This window comes from Macrobrachium rosenbergii, chromosome 15, assembly GCF_040412425.1.
Source record: "Macrobrachium rosenbergii isolate ZJJX-2024 chromosome 15, ASM4041242v1, whole genome shotgun sequence".
NCBI classification, from domain to species: domain Eukaryota; kingdom Metazoa; phylum Arthropoda; class Malacostraca; order Decapoda; family Palaemonidae; genus Macrobrachium; species Macrobrachium rosenbergii.
The window spans coordinates 44,117,234-44,136,056 of NC_089755.1; the positions used below are offsets into that span (position 1 = coordinate 44,117,234).

Below are 18,823 nucleotides of genomic sequence, written 5' to 3' on the forward strand. Positions count from 1 at the left end.
GATTGCGACACCATAAAATGAAAGTCTAAGCTTATTAGATGTTTTAGAGCGAATCTAATGAAGTAAATCACGTATGAACGATGAAACATTCAAGGTTGAAATTACAAGGTTTCATTGACATAACTTCCATTGCTGGCAGATAAAAATAAAGGCTGCAGATTCTCATTTGAGCCACGTGGCAACGCCAAGGTTTCGTTTGGAGACCAGGAATTCCAAACCCTCAGAGGGAACTCTCATTTACACCCACGCAAGTTATTTTCACTCCTGCTAATAGTATTGCAATATTGGCAAGCTGTTTTTGTATGTCAGCTGCAAGAGGCTTTGGCGTAATACTCATAAGTTGCTTCGTTGTAAACTAATTAGGCGCAGTGCGTTTTTGGAGGTCTTTCTGAGTGTGTGTGTGTGTGTGTGTGTGTGTGTGTGTGTGTGTGTGTTGACCGCGCAGTCAGAAAGCTTGATATGAAAAGTTGTTTTAAACAAGTCTTGAAAGAAAAACTTTCCGTTCTCGAGTTCATTCATTGAGGAGAAGAAACGTAATCCTCACTTCTCAAACCTCGAGTTAATTAAGGCTCCGTGTCTTTGATTGGTTGGGAACGAGATATGAAGCCTCTTAGAAAGTCAATAGACCAAGTGTGATACCTGATTATGACTGACGCCTACGAGGTTGGGGAGAAGTAAATGTTTAACACCGTGTGTGTGTGTGTGTGTGTTGGGAGCGGGTAGTGGGAGGGGGGGGCCCATTGTTTAAGGAAACATCCTGGGAACGGATGGACGAATTTCAATGAAACTGGGTGTAAATATTGGGGAAGGAACGACCCCATGTGTATGTGTGTGGGCAGGGAGGTTGGGCGGTAGGGGGCACTGCTTTACAAAATATCCCGGGAACGGATGGACGAATTTGAATGAAATACTTAGGTGACTATTGAAAAAGAAACTTCCCTTTTCATATGAGTAAAGTGCCTTCTAATACTTGTCGATGAAGACTGAACGGTACCTTCAAAATCACAGCGATTTTCCATCCCTCATTCGTAAGGCTTTGAGCCTTAGCTACTGTAGACTAGGGCTGCAAACAGTGAGGACATTATCACGGGATATTTGTTTGTCTAATGCCGAGGGGGGCCATAGCAACACGAAAACAAATATGTGGATAACAACGGTCTTGCCCGATCGGGCGAGCAGAGACGAGATATCGAGTGTATATATATTGTGCTTGCTGAAGCTCTCTCTCTCTCTCTCTCTCTCTCTCTCTCTCTCTCTCTCTCTCTCTCTCTCTCTCTCTCTATATATATATATATATATATATATATATATATATATATATATATATATATATATATATATATATAAATAAAAGATAAAATCCACGAAGGAAATGGAACACTGGAGTGCTATGAGGCCTTTCGATTTATTTCCTTTACTCAGGACATAGTGTCGAAAGGCCTCTGCAGCACCCGGCGTTTCGTTTCCTTCGTGGATTTTATCTTTATTTATATATTCATCACGTTCCATATATTTTCGTGATTCAGTTATATATATATATATATATATATATATATATATATATATATATATATATATATATATATATATATATATATATATATATATATATATATAAGTATATAATTATATAGACCTCTGACAAGGAAATGAGTCATCAATGTCTATTCCAGTTACTTTCATGTCTGCTTGTGCGTATAACAACACCCTTCTTTTATTTTCACCTTTCTTATATTGTGTCATGTTTTGCATTACCCATCGGTCATGCCTTAGTTTTCCCTTGTCCAGGTTCAGCCTATTCCATTTTCATCGTTTCCTTTCTCTTAGTGCTTTATTTGTTTTGCCTTCCTCCCTTCCTTCACTACCTGTGACCCTTTCCAGCTTCATCTCTTGAGTATCGCGAAGGATTATGTCTGGCTGGCAATCATTCACTGAGCTTGGATTACCCTCCGTTACTGATTAATCCTTCATCTTTCTTCATCCCTCATAAAACCCCTCGTATCTGCTTCCTCTCTCGACTTTCTGTATGGAACTGGAGCCATTCCTTATCAACTAACAGTCACGGTCGCAAAATGTCGCTGGAGCCAGGCGCGTGGATTGAACAGCGAGCTCTTCATGTAAGGAAATACAAGTTTCTAATTACAAATGAGATAGGTTAGAGCTGGTCTAGCAATCAGTGCTCTTTCTATATATAATGATGAGGAGAAAGGGTTCAGGTCAATCGCTAGTAGATGATTCTGACCGAGGCTTAGAGGCTTTGTTCTGGAACGAATCACGGATCCAAATTGTATTAGATTTTTCGATGAGTTCTTGATGGCAGAATATAAAAGCAGCGGTGCAAAAGTGAGATGTCCTGCGGTGTCTAAAAGGAGGAAGAATCCTCCAGGATATAAATGGTAGGAGTTATCCAACACAAGCAAAAGTAATGTGAGAGATACATTATATTATACCCTAAGTAAAAACCAAACCCGTAATCTTGCTACACTGCGGTGCAAGAACGACCAGAGACTCTGATTATGATACTCTAACGAGGGAAAATAACTGTGCGACGAAGCTGATGGGGTTTATATAAAACATATACCGTTTGAAAAACGCATTCTCCCTCACCCGTTACTTAAACTACTGTAAATATTCCTCTTCGAGGCAGAAGGTGAGCAATGATAGACTTGAACTACATTCTTCTTCTTCTTTGAACATAGAAGTGAACAATCTCTGAATCTTAAAGAGACCTTAAAGGTTTTTTTTTTAATTCTTTTACAGGGGTTAAAAGTCTTATTTTTTCAGAGATCCCACTCTTGGTGTCAGAACATAGAAGTGAATAATCTCTGCATCTGTAAGAGACATTAAAAGGCACTTTTCATTTTTTACAGAGACTAAAACTCTTATATTTGTTCCAGAGATCTTATATCTTGGTCTCCAAGATGCGTCTACTCTATAGCGCGTCTTTCCCATTTTAACAGTGACTTAAGTCCCTCAGTTGCAATACAGTATAATAATCCAAGACGAACTGATATACTTATATCTATTTGCACCGCATACACACCTACACTCCACTAAGGAGAGGTGATCTCACCCTCGACCCTGGGCTCTGAGATGCCGTTTAATCAGTGTTTTGGTAAGCCGCTGTTTGTGAGGTAATTAAAAAAAAAACGCTATCCCGTACACCCATCTAATTTATTTCGAGCCGCAACGTTAAATCATCCGTATTACGCAAGATGGTATTCTCCGAGCACGGCAGCATTTAAAGGAATGCTCTTTGGAAGCGCAAAATTCCGGTAGGCCTGACCTACTTCAGTATTATATGTCAGTGTTACAGAGGAATGAGAAAAAGCCGCGGTCAGGACTATTCAATTAAGGCACATTGTTCTCCCTTTGTCACCGACATTAAACTCACCTAATGTACAATTTGACCTTTTGCTGTTATTGATCGGAATATTATCGGCGTTCCAGAGTAAAAGGAGGTCGGCGACCAAGGTCAAAACAGCTGTTTATGAGGGAGGGAGAGAGAGAGAGAGAGAGAGAGAGAGAGAGAGTGATAGTGCAATATGTTTAGTCGGTGCTACAAAGCCTTCTTTTGTTGACAGTTGAATACCGGTCACTTGTATGGACTCTTTGACCTTTTTCGAAAACATTCAAAATTGAACTGAGAGCGACCTCATTTCCAGGGGAGGGCAGCATAATATATATATATATATATATATATATATATATATATATATATATATATATATATATATATATATTTATATATATATATATATATATATATATATATATATATATATATATATATATATATACTGTGTTATATGTGTGGGTGTGTGTGTTATTTTTAATTAACTAAATAGGAGGCTAAATACTCTCATTTTTAGAGTCGACATTCCCTCTAACATTTAATTCCACGCTCAACCTCAAAGCTAATAGAAAACAGGGAGGCGTTATAATGGCAATTGATGGCAGTATTAGAAGCGATGATAGTTGCATGACCGAGCAGATAGCGCGATCGACTTTTCTGCACAGCGTATAATCAAGGCTACCGAAAATAGATCTATCTTCTAGTGGTCTCGGTATAATGCTGTATAAGCGGCGACCCATGAATCTTTAACCACGGGCCGGTGCTAGCCTGTCCTATATCGTTGCCAAATGCACGATTATGGCTAAGTTTAACCTTAAATAAAATAAAAACTACTGAGGCTGGAGGGCTGCAATTTGGAATGATTGATGATTGGAGGGTGGATGACCAACATACCAATTTGCAGCCCTCTAGCCTCAGAAGTTTCTAAGATCTGAGGGCGGACGGACAGACAAAGCTGGCACAATAGTTTTCTTTGACGGAAAACTAAAAAACAAAAAGTCGATTGTGTTTAACTTATCGGAGCCTCCCATTTACAATAATACCAGTTATTCGATAATAATACACATAATAATAATAATAATAATAATAATTAATAATAATAATAATAATAATAATGATAATAATAAAACATATTTGCAAACCGTTTCACTGACAACACCAAAAATCAACTTCTTCTTCTTCTTCTTCTTCTTCTTCTTCTTCTTCTTATTATTATTATTATTATTATTATTATTATTATTATTATTATTATTATTATTCATAAAAATCTCATAATCGCAAGAGTCAATATAATGGTGAAGAAATCCATAATGATGTCAGTGTAAATATATATTAAAAATATATGCAAAACGAGAGCTTTCGAGATCCTACCCGTTTATTATTATTATTATTATTATTATTATTATTATTATTATTATTATTATTGTAAGACAGATTTTCGACATTATTATTTTTATTATTATTATTATTATTATTATTATTATTATTATTATTATTATTATTATTATTATTATTATTATTTTCGACAGCTATTACCACGGTTGACTCACATTTCATCAAAATTCGCAACATGCCACATCCGCGGAATAATTATTCTGACCATTTTTATCAAAGGGATTTGCCAGATTGAGCTATTTGCAGAACTGCTGGCAAAATAAACATGTAAATAAACAGGTAAACACGCGAATGTATGAGTAAAACGTTGGATGATAAATATCTCTCTCTCGCTCTACGTGTTATATATATATATATATATATATATATATATATATATATATATATATATATATATATATATATATTATATATATATATATCGTTGGGGGAATATGTGAAATCCAGGGATTTCGGGAAATAACTAGGGATTTTTTGAAATGAACAACTCGCTTAGGAACAGTGATTCATCTGCACTGTCTCGCCGTGTTTAGTACTAGCCCCTGGGGGTTTTGAATGTATTTCGTCGTGTTTAGTACTGACCCCCGGGGGATCAAATGTCCTTAAGTGTATTTGATTCCCCAGGGGCTAGTAATAGACACGGCGAAACAGTGTAGATGACTCACTGTTTCGCCATGTTTAAAACTCAGCAAGTTGCCCATTTCACAAAATTCCTAGGATTTCGTAAAACCCTGGATTTCACATGTTCTTTGCAACATATATATATATATATATATATATATATATATATATATATATATATATATATATATATATATATACATATATATATATATACTGTATATATATATATATATATATATATATATATATATGAATTTTTTTTACACCGTGATTTATCTACAATCATTAAGCTACAAATGTCGTTTAATATCCAATTCACGCTACTTTGGGAATTATCCCCGACGGGAAATTATAAGTGATAAGTGGATCGGTACCGCCGGGTCTCGTTGGAAGGTACTTTGCCGATGGTTCGAGACCCGTCGGTATTGGTCCATTTATCACTTATAATAACCCATCAGGGATATTCCCGAAGTAGCGTGAATTGGATATTAAATGACATTTGTAGTTTATGATTATATATATATACTTAGAATTAAGCGAGTATTTCTGTTCCTGCCATTTTCCCGTTTTTATAAGAAATGAGTTAAAAAAATCACCTATTCCACTTTCACGATCCCGTTGTGAGATTCAAAAGAATATCCAGTGTCGTTATTCGTGGTACCAAAGAACTCCGTTTCAATCAAAAGGTCTGTTTACTTTTATCTGAATGAGACGCGAAACTGAATCGCGTGTGAATCTTTTAAGTTTGATCGGGTAAAAATATTTTTCAATACCCTTGGTTTTTCTTTCTTTTTTTAATTCGTCCTATTCTCAATGAGGTTCAGATACCATTAGTTTTTTTTTAATTCGTCTTATTCTTAATGAAGTTCAAATACCATTTGTTCTTTTTTTTTTTAATTCGTCTTATTCTTAGTGATATTCATATACCATTAGTTCTTTATTTTTTAATTCATCTTATTCTTAATGAGGTTCAAATACCATTAGTTTTTTTAATTCGTCTCATTCTCAATGAAGTTCTGATACCATTAGTTTTTTTAATTCGTCTCATTTACAATGAAGTTTAAATACCATTAGTTCTTTTTTTTTTTAATTCATCTTATTCTCAATGAGGTTCAGATAACATTTTTTTTATTCCTCTCATTCTCAGTGAGGTTTAAATACCATTAGTTCTTTTTTTTCAATTCGTCTCACTCTCAATGAGGTTCAGATACCATTAGCTTCTTTTTCATTCGTCTTATTCTTAATGAAATTCACACGCATTTATAATTATTTTTTTTCAAGTGACTCGGTTTTATTGATCTGATATTTAAAAATATCTTGAATGTTATATCAAAGATATATATATTATTCCTGGTCGTGTTTATCATGGTCTTTTAGGTTCAGTGACATTTGTCACCTTTCGTGCAACAAGTGATGATTTCCTGTTATTCTCTTTGAGAAACATTATTTCTACGAAAAGGAGAGAAAGAACTTGCACTGGGGAAAAACAGACATTGACTTCTGTTAGCAAAAACGTTACGTATTTATTTATCATAAACTTTCGTTCAACAATGTTTTTTTTTTTTCATCTCCTACCTGACGCATTGAATCGTTAAAGCACCGTGTCCGAAAGCTGTTGGAAAATCTATATATACTATATATTTATTTATTTATCTATTAATTAATTTATTTATTAATTTATCATTTTTCTCTGTTAGACGGCCATAGTCGAGGTTTCATAAGTATGTATTTTTTTCATCCAAAAGTCCTCTGTTCATCGCCTACCGTGTGGATACAATTAAGCAGGAATAAATGTCTGTAACTCAAACAAGATCCTGTGCGGTATGATTTTTCTTGTTTACTTGTTTATCATCCTGTATTCATTACGTTCATGAAACAAAAGTTAAATAAAGCTTCTTTCTCTTTATCTGCGACTGTCTCAGACCAAGAAACCAAGGCAGTGACAGTTTTAATCGTATTGCCTCTTGTGTTTGTGTGTGTGTGTGTATGTTTGATTGTTTTTCTTACAGTACAACCTTGAACAAATTAACAATTCAGTTTCAGTTGTCGAGGTCTGAATTCTCCTCCTGGTATATAGACTCAATAGGCCTTTCTGTGTTCGTCTTGCATATTTGAGACAATACAGGGCGCAGAAACTGTCCATGTATTGTCCTTATACAGAGGAATGAACATGAAATTAAACAAGTTAAAAATGCGCCGAAGTTTCTTCGGCACAGTCGAGTTTGCTGTACAGCGTACGATTTAGTATGAAACTCTCAGCCACAGCCCATGAAACTCTCAGCTGCGCACTTTCAGCCACGACCCGATGGTGGCCTGTGTTGTTGACACCTATAGCGGTGCCAGACGCAACGATCATGGCTAACTTCAACCTTAAATAAAATAAAAACTACTGAGGCTAAAGGGCTGCAATTTGGTATGTTTGATGATTGGAAGGTGGATGATCAACATACCAATTTGCAGACCTCTAGCCTCAGCATTTTTTAAGATCTGAGGGCGGACAGAAAAAGTGCGGACGGACAGACAAATAGCCATCTCAATAGTTTTCTTTTATAGAAAACTAAAAGTAGGTATGTAAAAGACATAGTAAATCATTAAGGGCACAGCATGGAACATAAATCATGCAAAATAAATATACGTGCATTGAAGAAGTGTGGACGTACAAATGAGAGATTTGAGACACAATGCAGTTATTAATCCTCCATTTAAAGGAATACCTTGTCATCTAACTTCCTGTTCTAGCTAATTGTTTACAGTGCGAATATTTGGTTAAAGTAGATTTCTGCTCCTAGGAATACTGCTACTAGTAATGTTTATAGCTATCAGACACATTTATGAGATACATACCTATATTACCGGCAAACTCCGTTTGTATGCGCTCAACATATACCTAAAACATACACACACACACACCCACCCACACACACACACACACACACACACACACACACACATATATATATATATATATATATATATATATATATATATATATATATATATCAACAAAACTGCTGATACCAAATGTTATGGCAGTGAGAAAGGTGTGTCTGTTTCAGTTCTAGTCGAAAGTATCTGAATTCTGAACAAAAATGCTTTATATCTTTCTACGCGGTATTGTGCGTTACGGGAACCTCAATAGAACCCCACCTGGAAAGGAAAGAGTTTTTCTATACTTTTCCAGTTCTCTTTCTGCTGACAGTTACCTTTGTGACAATAAGAATACTATTGCAAGTGTACTATCATTTATTACTATTGCTGTAGGCTTCCGCCGCTGCAAGAGTATTTACTTGAAGAGACCTTTGAGTGAGAGCAAAAGTTCTTTCGCTCTGTGTCACTTTCTCGTGGCCATGTTATCACTCCTTCTGCTCCTCCTAATATGACTACTATTACTGCTACTAAAAATTCTATTAATTTTTACAGAACTAAACCCTTTTCTCTCACTGCCAATACTACTACTGCCAACATTATTTTCTGAAATGAACAATTACTACTCGTACTATTACTACTATTTCAATATTTGCTTGCTATCACTAGTACTACTACTACGACTACTATTGCATTCTGGCATATCCCAAACCATACTTACTCGGCAACTGTAAAGTGTGACTGTAGCAGTCTTCGACTGTGGGCTTGTAAGTAGGGGAGAAAAATCCTTGTAGGAACTGTAGGACCAGGGATGTCTTCCCGACTCCCCCTGCACCAAGGACGACCAATTTATTCTCCTTCATTGTGGTTTTATTCCTTAATTTCTTCTCGCAGAACTAACAGCGACGGTCTTCGAATGTCTTTAGAGGCGTAAGCTCGGCGCCAGTGACGTCATCGTTGTCCGAATGAAGTTTTTTTCCTGAGGGATGAAGTTTGTAACGTCACTTGGGAAGCTCGTCTTGGCTTAGGCGATGGTCTAGGTTCAGTCGTCCGAAAAAGTTTGACTTCTTGCAGTTCGTAAGTGAGACTAAGTTGCTGCTGCTGTTTCTAACCAAAACCAACTTATGGAACTTCTGTCATTCGATATTATAGTTCACCAAGTTTTTATGACGAATGTATACACTTAGTTCGCTCAAGAATATTCACACTTCATTAGGGGTTGGTATTCACCCCACCGCGTGTAAGAATCAAGAAGAGGGATAGCTGGAGAGACGGGACGGACCAGTGACAGGTCAGCCTAGCTCTTCTTCGGCGTGTCGACGGGAACTCGGTCGAGAACGGTGTGGTGGAAACTCTCGCTGAGTCGGCATCCTTATATGCACTCGCATCAGCCAACAAGCAGAAAGAGGGGTCGCCCGGAGGAGGGGGAGGAGGAGAAGGAGTCAAGAGAGAGAGAGAGAGAGAGAGAGAGAGAACTAGCAACAGAAGCGGTGGCGGCGGTAGAGGGCAGTCGTAGGCGTCAGAGGGAGGAATGAGGAAACAATTGCCTGCTAGGAAAAAGGGGACAAGCCTCCGAGTTTTTGCAGATTCGAAAAGAAAGTTTCGAAGAGACGTCACCTGGAAATGAAAACCAGCGGCTGAATAGAAGACGCGTTTTGGCAGGAGTAACGAAAGAACGCAGATGGAAGGCATGGCAAGGGAATGATGCGGTGCGTGGGTGTAAGGGTGGCGAGTATCGATGTCATAAGGATGGTGGGCATCTCTCTCTCTCTCTCTCTCTCTCTCTCTCTCTCTAAGCTTCAAGATATAGAAGATATTAAAACAGGTAATGATGAACAAACGCTCTTTGAACTTCTGCGTTTCCTTGTTACATAATCTGGAAATTACTGAAGAAATAACAACTAAACTGGAGAGTGTGGGAAGCGGAACAAACACAACCTGCATTTGCATTGGTATTTGTTCTCTGTTAGAGTATTATATTTACTATGAAAATGGACGAGTATGTAGAGCAAAATATTCACATATAGCACGTTCATCATCCAATATATAATAATATGAGAATGTGTAAACTGTACTGATAGTTCTTTCACCTGTCAATAACTCGTGCGCACTGCGTTGACAGAATTATTTACAATCCCAGTTTATACTGCATAGCAATATTATTTGATAATTATTTACCGTATTTTGGCAAAGAAAAAACCATCTTGAGGTTAATGAAAGGACAACACTGATGGCAAATATATCCTACTGTAAGTTGTCATTAGTCTCTGTAGAATTAACCATTATGTATTCATGAATTTCCTGTTTTTGCGATAAAACAATTGGATCTGATCACACAAGCTTTGTCGATGATGTTGTTCTACATTAGGCTGGCGTTATGCCGGCAAGAACTGTACCCAAGTTAATTTCATGACAAGACGAAAGCATCCTCATTACTTACGTTGAAAGCTTAATTAGCTGTGTATTACTGGAAGGAGGTTGCATAGAATTGGTAGTTAATAAAAGCGGTCGTTATGGTTGAGGAGACTGTGACAACAAAACGACTGAAAAAGCTTCAATTAGCTCAGATAGTTCTTGGCTGAGTCACATGGTACTAGGGAGAAGCACGGACGTTTTTGGCTAGAATGATATTGCTTACTTGGCTTAATTGGCTATGTGATACTGGAAAGGAGATACATTGAATTGGCGGTTAATAAAAGCGTCCGTTATGGTTGAAGATACTGACAACACAACGAATGACAGCACTCTATTTAGTTAAGGTGGTCTTTGGCAGAGGCTTATGGTACTAGGAAAAAATCACATGCACTTTTGGCTGGAATGATGACGATTTCCAGAGGGATATAATGGTTTCTCGAGCATTTGCTTGCTGATTAGAGAAGGGGAGATTTTGTTAACGTTCATATTTTACTCTGTAAGGTTTACGTTGCGTCACAGAAGCGCTTAGAGCTAAAACGAAGCTTATGGTGCTAGACCGAGGCATCTACTACCCGGCTAAAGCTTTGAATTAAAATCGATCAAGTTTTGTTCAACTCTTGGCTGGTTATAGCACACATTTCTTTGAATAAAGCACACATGTACGTTTCCTTGTTGGCATGATCAAAAAGATTGATTGAATGATTATGCCGAACACGCTGACATAACCAAAGGCCATCGACACCAAGAACAAAAAAGAAAAAAAAAAAAAACGCTCCCGTCAGCATGAAAAAGATCACAGGTCTGATGACATTCCCTCATGGCGGTTTTATCCTTTTTGAAGCTTGCAGTTACGTTACGTTACGTTAAAATTGGTGCCACAACATCAAAGATCAGTAGTGACACCGAGATCTTTGGTGAGAATCTGTCCCAGGGGTAAGTGATTTCTCGAAGCCTGAAGTCAAAAAGATATGAAGACGTCAGCGTTTAAGGGTCTTTTAGAGGCAGAGATTTAAAGCGGACCATTAATAGAAATGATGAGAAATGAAAAAAAAAATGACAAGGTAGGAAGGTGGATAAGGCAGTGCTAGCTATTTTTATGTAAATGGTACAGGATACATAAAAAGGGACAGTATGTTTTCACACTTGCGCGCAATCATACACACACACGTGTAAATATATACAGTATACACACACATGTATATATATACATATATATATACATGTACATCTGTATGGTATGTATATATATATATATATATATATATATATATATATATATATATATATATATATATATTTTTTTTTTTTTTTTTTTCTTCTTCTTCTTCTTTTTCCATGCTGGGATGACAAGGACTGTTGAGAATTTTTGTGGGTGTAGGAAGGTAGTAACTGGTGACTTGAGGAAATAAAAGGTTTAGTGAAGGGAAAAGAATGATAATTGGAGTGCAGTTGTATGACAAGAGGAGTAGATTATGATAGAAGCACTCAGGAGGATGAATAGGTAAGTCAAGAAGTTAGCAAGTTTTCCAAAAAGCCAAGAAAATGAAATAGCAGGGAGAAGGCGAGTAGGAAAAAGGGAGGAGAATTTGTTTTACAAGGAAGTAACTCAGAGTGAAAGAAGAACATGGAGGGTTGCTGCCTGAAATGAGTGCAGCCCTGGGTCGATGGAGTGAGGGTTTTGAGGATTTACGAATTGTGGAAGATGGGAGAGATGCAGAGATGAATAACGCAAGAGTGGAAAGGGTTATCGCAGAGTTTAAGAATCCTTGTGGAATTGGAATTGGCACTCAAAATGCAGGCTAAAGACCCAGTGCTGGGACCTATGAGGTCATTCAGTGCTGAAAGGAAAATTGAGAGTAAAAAGGTTTCAAATGTGTAACAGAAGGAAAACCTCTGAGCTGCACCATGAAAGAGTTGGAAGTGGAGGATAGAAAGTGAGATTGAATGAACATAATGTGAATGGCGGTACAGTAAAAGGAATTAAATGGGTTGTAGATAGGGGCCGAAGGAGCGCTGCAAAGAAGCTTAAGTAATGTCTACAGTGCACCGTGTGAGGTGTACTGATGGCACTACCCCCTTATGGGGTAGAATCCTTGAAAGTGTGACTTTTGAGGACGTAAGAAGAGCAGACAAGAGGTTAAAGTAATGGAAAGACACCAAGGGCTGATGGGATTTAAACCACAAGTTATTTCTCCCTAGTCCATTTTTCATACATTTCCTCTTTATATGTTCTCATAAATCCACAAACTATTCACTAAACTGGCCCAGGACTGCATTCTCCTCACTCAGCATCTCTCCAATTGCATCATTTAGTCTGAGATCCATTTGCTCATCAACCTTCCTCTCTGCTTTTGCCTCCCTATTGAATAACTTCTTATTCTCCCTGAAGCTCTTGTTTACTTTCTCCTCCAACCCCCTTTTTTTATTACATGCTTTCTTTTGCTATTTCATGTTCTTTGCCACCTTATCTGTCCCTCTGCATTCCTGCTCACAGTCTTCCCCTCTATCTTGGAGTTGCGCCTAAAATAACAGCTTTTTGTTTTCTTCTCTAAACTTCATCATTTCCTTATCCAGCCGCAATCTTTTTATTTCTTTTTTTCCAGCCACCGTAAGTCTATGAACACTCCTTGCTGGTATATGACCTTTTCTTGGAACTTTAATCACCCTTCGTATACGCCTTCGACCTCAGTATATTCTACTGTAGCCCATTTTTCAGCTGTTTCCTCCTTTTTGTGTCCTCTTTTTTCTTACTTCTTTATTATCAGCATCACTTTTGCTTCAGATGAACGATGGTAAAATTTTATATAAATGTATATTATATATATATATATATAACACATATATATATACACATTAGTAAATTAAAATCTTATATTGAATTACATGTGTTTCTATAAATGTGTAGATATTTGAAATATATATATATATATATATATATATATATATATATATATATATATATATATATATATATATATATATATATATATATATATATATAATATATATATATATATATGCATATTAAAATCTGTTGTTGCACTGCATGTAATTCATAATTGTGTAGATATTTAAATGAATGTTCAGTATGACCGACGACCTATACATCGTATTATTACCTAAATGTGTAGACTGTAGAATTTCACTTTAGGGGAAAATGTCGAATCGTTACTTATAAAGAAAAGAACGCTGGGATAGAAAAGCGATCGAAATCCGGTACCTACTCCTACGTAATCCTAAATAATCTGCGCTTATCCTGACTTAATAGCAAATTATAACATCACCTTCATGACAACGTGAGAGCCATTACAGAAGATACCACTCTTTACCACATCGCCAGAATGCCATAACCAGTCCGCGTAATTAAAATTAGCGACGTAATGACTTGCAATGGAAATGTCAGTGCTTCAGTGGGAGTTATGATAATTGTTAAGTATTTTTTCAGTGAAATGAGAGTTTGATCTCTTAACGAGGGATTTGCTTCCAGTCTTTGAAGCCTTTGAAAATCTCACAAAGATATCCCGTTTAATGCCTTTTACGAGGGATAGGGTTTTTTTTAACTTTCAGTACACACATACACACACATACGCATACACCCACGCACAAACGGAATTCGTGTACGTAGCTTTAGCTTTGCTGCCCTCTCTCATATTAATGATATGCTTCCTTGTTAGGTAGATGTAGGTAGGAGGTTCTTCCTTGTTAGGTAGGAGTAGGTAAGACTTCCTTCCTTGTTAGGTAGGAGTAGATTGGAGGTTCTTCCTTGTTGGGTAGGAATAGGTAGGACTTCCTTCCTTGTTAGGCAGGAGTAGATTGGAGGTTCTTCCTTGTTAGGTAGAAGTAGGTAGGGGATTCTTCTTTGTTAGGTAAGGATGGATAAGACTTCCCTCCTTGTTAGGTAGAAGTGGGTAGGAGGTTCTTCTTTGTTAGGTAGGAATAGGCAAGGCTTCTTTCCTTGTTAGGTAGGAGTAGGTAAGACTTCCTTCCTTGTTAGGTAGGAGTATATTGGAGGTTCTTCCTTGTTAGGTAGGAATAGGTAAGACTTCCTCCCTTGTTAGGTTGGAATAGGTGAGACTTTTTTCCCTGTTAGGGAGAGGTAGGCAGGAGGTTCTTCCTTGTTAGGTAGGAGTAGATTGGAGGTTGTTCCTTGTTAGGTAGGAGCAGGTAGGAGGTTCCTCCTTGTTAGGTAGGAGTAGGTAGGAGGTTCTTCCTTGTTAGGTAGGAATAGGTAAAACTTCCTTCCTTGTTAGGTAGGAGTAGGTAGGAGGGAGTAATATACCTGATATAGACCCCTGGACTATAACCTACCAACCGACACGTCATACGGGTGGAGGATATCAAAGAGAGAGAGAGAGAGGAAGAGAGATTGCCTTTTTTATTTGTGCTCTCAGTCAATCGAATCATCTTCTGCCGTCACTGATTCGTTCGGCCATTCCCTTCTCTGTATCCTCCCGTTTCTCCTTCATCAAATCTTGCTTTTCTTCTCTCTTCCTTCCATTTTCCTTTTAGAGTTCAAAAGAGATTTTAACAGTTTCTGGTTGTCCCATGTTTCGCGTGAAAGGTGCTATCCTATACGCATCCCGAGCACTATCCTTTCCAAGTCTGGGTATCCTTCGAAGGATGTGAAGTTTACAAATGATTTTTATAGGTGACTTTAAAATCCCCACTTATATAAAGGCAGCAGCATAGGATAACATGTGAAAAATGCGCCGAAGTTTCTTCGGGGCAATCGAGTTTTCTGTACAGCGTATAATCAAGGCCACCGAGAAGAGATCTATCTCACGGTGGTCTTGGTATAATGCTTTATGAGCCGCGGCCCATGAAACTTGAACCATGGCCCGGTGGTGGCCTGTCGTATATCGTTGCCAGACGCACGGTTATGGCTAACTTTAACCTTAAATAAAATAAAAACTTCTGAGGCTAGAGGGCTGCAATTTGGTAAGTTTGATGATTGGAGTGTGGATGATCAACATACCAATTTGCAGCCCTCTAGCCTCAGTAGTTTTTAAGATCTAAGGGCGAACAGAAAAAGTGCAGACGGACAGACAAAGCCATCTCAACAGTTTTCTTTTACAGAAAACTGATAAAAACAGAGACACTGTGAGGACGTGTCCCTTAAGAAATTACAAGTTCGTCTTCTTTAATTGGGGAAAAAGAAGGTGTTAAAGTTCTCGTTATTTCCAACTTCAATGAAGATCTGAGGAAGAGCGAGATTCCGTGTGTGGGAGGGACATCAGATGATAACTTTTTGTCATCTTCGTTGTGACTCTTTCGTCGCGATGGATAACCAGGGAAAATCGTGGATAACTTAACAATTATATGCTTCAGGGTTTGGCTGCCTGAAGGGATCACTCCTTTTACTGCACCTCCGTTCATATTCTCTTTCTTCCATCTGACTTTCCGCCCTCTCAAACAGTTGTTTCATAGTGCAACTGCGAGATTTTCATCCCGTTACACTTTTCAAACCTTCTTACTGTCAATTTCCCTCTCAGAGCTAAATGACCTCGTAGGTCCCAGCGCTTGGCTTCTGGCCTGAATTCTATATTCCAGATAACTTGTTAATTATCTTCGGTGGGTGATGTCCTGTCAAACATCAATGAAGGGTCATTCATTTTCCGAAAGACTGAATGACCTCTTCGATATTAGAAACTTTAACCTAATTCCTGCAACCTCCCGTCTGTCACTTTTTTTGAGATTAAATCTTTTATTTTCTCTTTTGTTTTATGTCAAGCCTGAGCAAAATAAGCCCATCGGGTTGGCTGTCTCATCGCATCAGTGTCTTCATTACAAAAAATAAATAAATAAAAATCCTTTGATGTAATTCTATAATCCAGTTGTAATCTAGATGGTCATATATATATATATATATATATATATATATATATATATATATATATATATATATATATATATATATATATATATATATATATATATATATATATATATATATATATATATATATATATATATATATATATATATATATATGTTATATATATATATATATATGACATCTGTGAAACTTTTATATTATATAAATGAAACCAGATACTATATATATATATATATATATATATATATATATATATATATATATATATATATATATATATATATATATATATATATATATATATATATATATATATATATATATATATATATATATACATATTGTGAATCTTGAAAAGGAAACATTTGTTTAGCCTCAATTTTGTCTACCGTAAAAAAAAATCATAATGGGTCATTCGAGAATTGTTATCTCTTGCAATTTCAAAATAAACTTAAAATTATAACATTAATCAATCTAGACCTAATTGTATACATATAACTTTACTGTTGATAACGCTTAACATTTTTTGTTATACCACGACTCTTAAATTGTTATATATACAGTATAATAAGTCTCTTGACGTCATAAAGGAGTTACTTAATGTCTCTGAGAAAATGCTTATTCGATGCAGCGTGAAAGAAGCTTTGTAAAATGAGAAAATTATGAAGTAAGATTAAGTGGTTTCCGCCTTTTGTTCCTCTCGTCAGGTTTTACTTCAAAGTCATCAACATTGACCTTGGTAGGTGTCAAGGGAATGACGTCAAGATTTTGTGTTGTTTTTCAATCCTTTTGTTTTTATGGGAAGAACAACACGAGTCGTTCTTTTCTCAAGGAATAAACAGCGTTCACCAGCTGAAGGTCCAATGTCTCTTGACCTTTATAAACTAAATAATTTTCTGAATATAAAAGACAACAATATTTTTACAAGGTAAAGGTGTCTGTCCCAGAAGTATTCAAAGCAAAAAATATATTGTTCTGTTTTACTCTTTTATACTTTCACTGTTCACTGTCAAAAGAAGATTGCACAGGAAATATTTCATCTAAAGGAAGAATGATAACATTTTATTCTCGAAAAAAAACACCAACTAATTGGGCATCGGAATGGCGAAATAAAATACACTATGATAATGAATTCTTGAAATAGAGTTAATGCTCTTCCTTCACGTAAGAGCTCAGTAATATTCAATATGCGTATAACATTGCATTTATTTAACTAAGTTTCGTTTTTATTGTTTATTTAGAAGGGACTAAATATTACTGTTCCAGTTACGTAACGAACTGGATCAAAGAAATTCATGTGGGGAGATAAGGTTTTCCGTTATGTAAATTCTCCTACCCCACTCAACATTACTAGTTCTTGCCCTGCAGTGTCCCGTGACGTCATCGTTTCATGCACATATTTTAAGAAAAATTGTTTTTCTTGCTTTTTTCGTTCTTTCTGTCTTTCCTTTCTTCTTTCTATCTTTCTTTCCCTCTTTCTATCTTTCTTTCGTCCTTTCTTCCTCTCTTTCGTTCTGTCTATCTTGCTTTCCCCTCTTTCTATCTTTCTTTCTCTCTTTCGTTCTTTATATCTTTCTTTCTTTTTTCTTTCGTTCTTTCTATCTTTCTTTCCCTCTTTCTATCTTTCTTTTTTCTTTCTATTTTTCCCTCTTTAAATTTGCAGCTGAAAACCTTTATGGAAGAGTCAACAGTCTATAAACCCAAGAAGGCTCCGAAAGGAAATCAGCCTGCAAAGAGAGAGAGAGAGAGAGAGAGAGGAAAGTGTTAGGGGAAAGGTAACAAATAAAATAAATACGAGGAAATAGAAAACAGAATCGACACAGCTGAATTCAGGAGACTTCAGCAGCAGAAAGCACGAATGAAACTGCTCCTCGCTTCAACGTTTGGAGATCGGAGACCAGAAGGTTCCACAGCTGCACTAACAATTTTTTTCATAGTGCAACTGCGAGGTTTTCCTCCTGTTGCGCCTTTAAAACCTTTATACTCTTAATTTCCCCTTTCAGCGCTGAATGACCTCATAGATCTCAACGCTCGGCCTTTAGCCTAAATTTTATATTTCATTCCATTCCATTTTGAAATACGTTTTTTTCATTCTTGTAATGCTTAAGGAGGCATTCCCATATTCTGTCTTGCAAGAGAGTCCAATGAAAGGCAACCCTGTACTTGTGTACATGCGTTATGAAAATTAACAGAGAATCAGATAATCAGAATTGATGGAAAAAAATTCTAATTATCCGTCTCTTTAGGTATATTTATTTTTCATTGTTTGTTATAAGCATTATAGGCAAGAGGGATCGAACCGGCGGAAGGAAGTACCAGAATTCAGAGGAAAT

General features: G+C 36.6%; 1 protein-coding gene across 2 annotated transcripts in view; it reads right to left on the reverse strand.

The window, feature by feature from the left end:
* LOC136846609 (ras-related protein Rap1-like) overlaps positions 1 to 10,027 on the reverse strand; it is a 48,139-nt gene extending 38,112 nt beyond the window's left edge. For both annotated transcript variants that reach the window (XM_067117502.1, XM_067117501.1), the window contains exon 1: positions 8,961 to 10,027. In XM_067117502.1, the coding sequence (XP_066973603.1) occupies positions 8,961 to 9,102 (142 nt within the window). In that variant the 5' untranslated portion in view covers positions 9,103 to 10,027. The remainder of the gene's footprint in view (positions 1 to 8,960) is intronic.
* Positions 10,028 to 18,823: the final 8,796 nt, after the last annotated feature.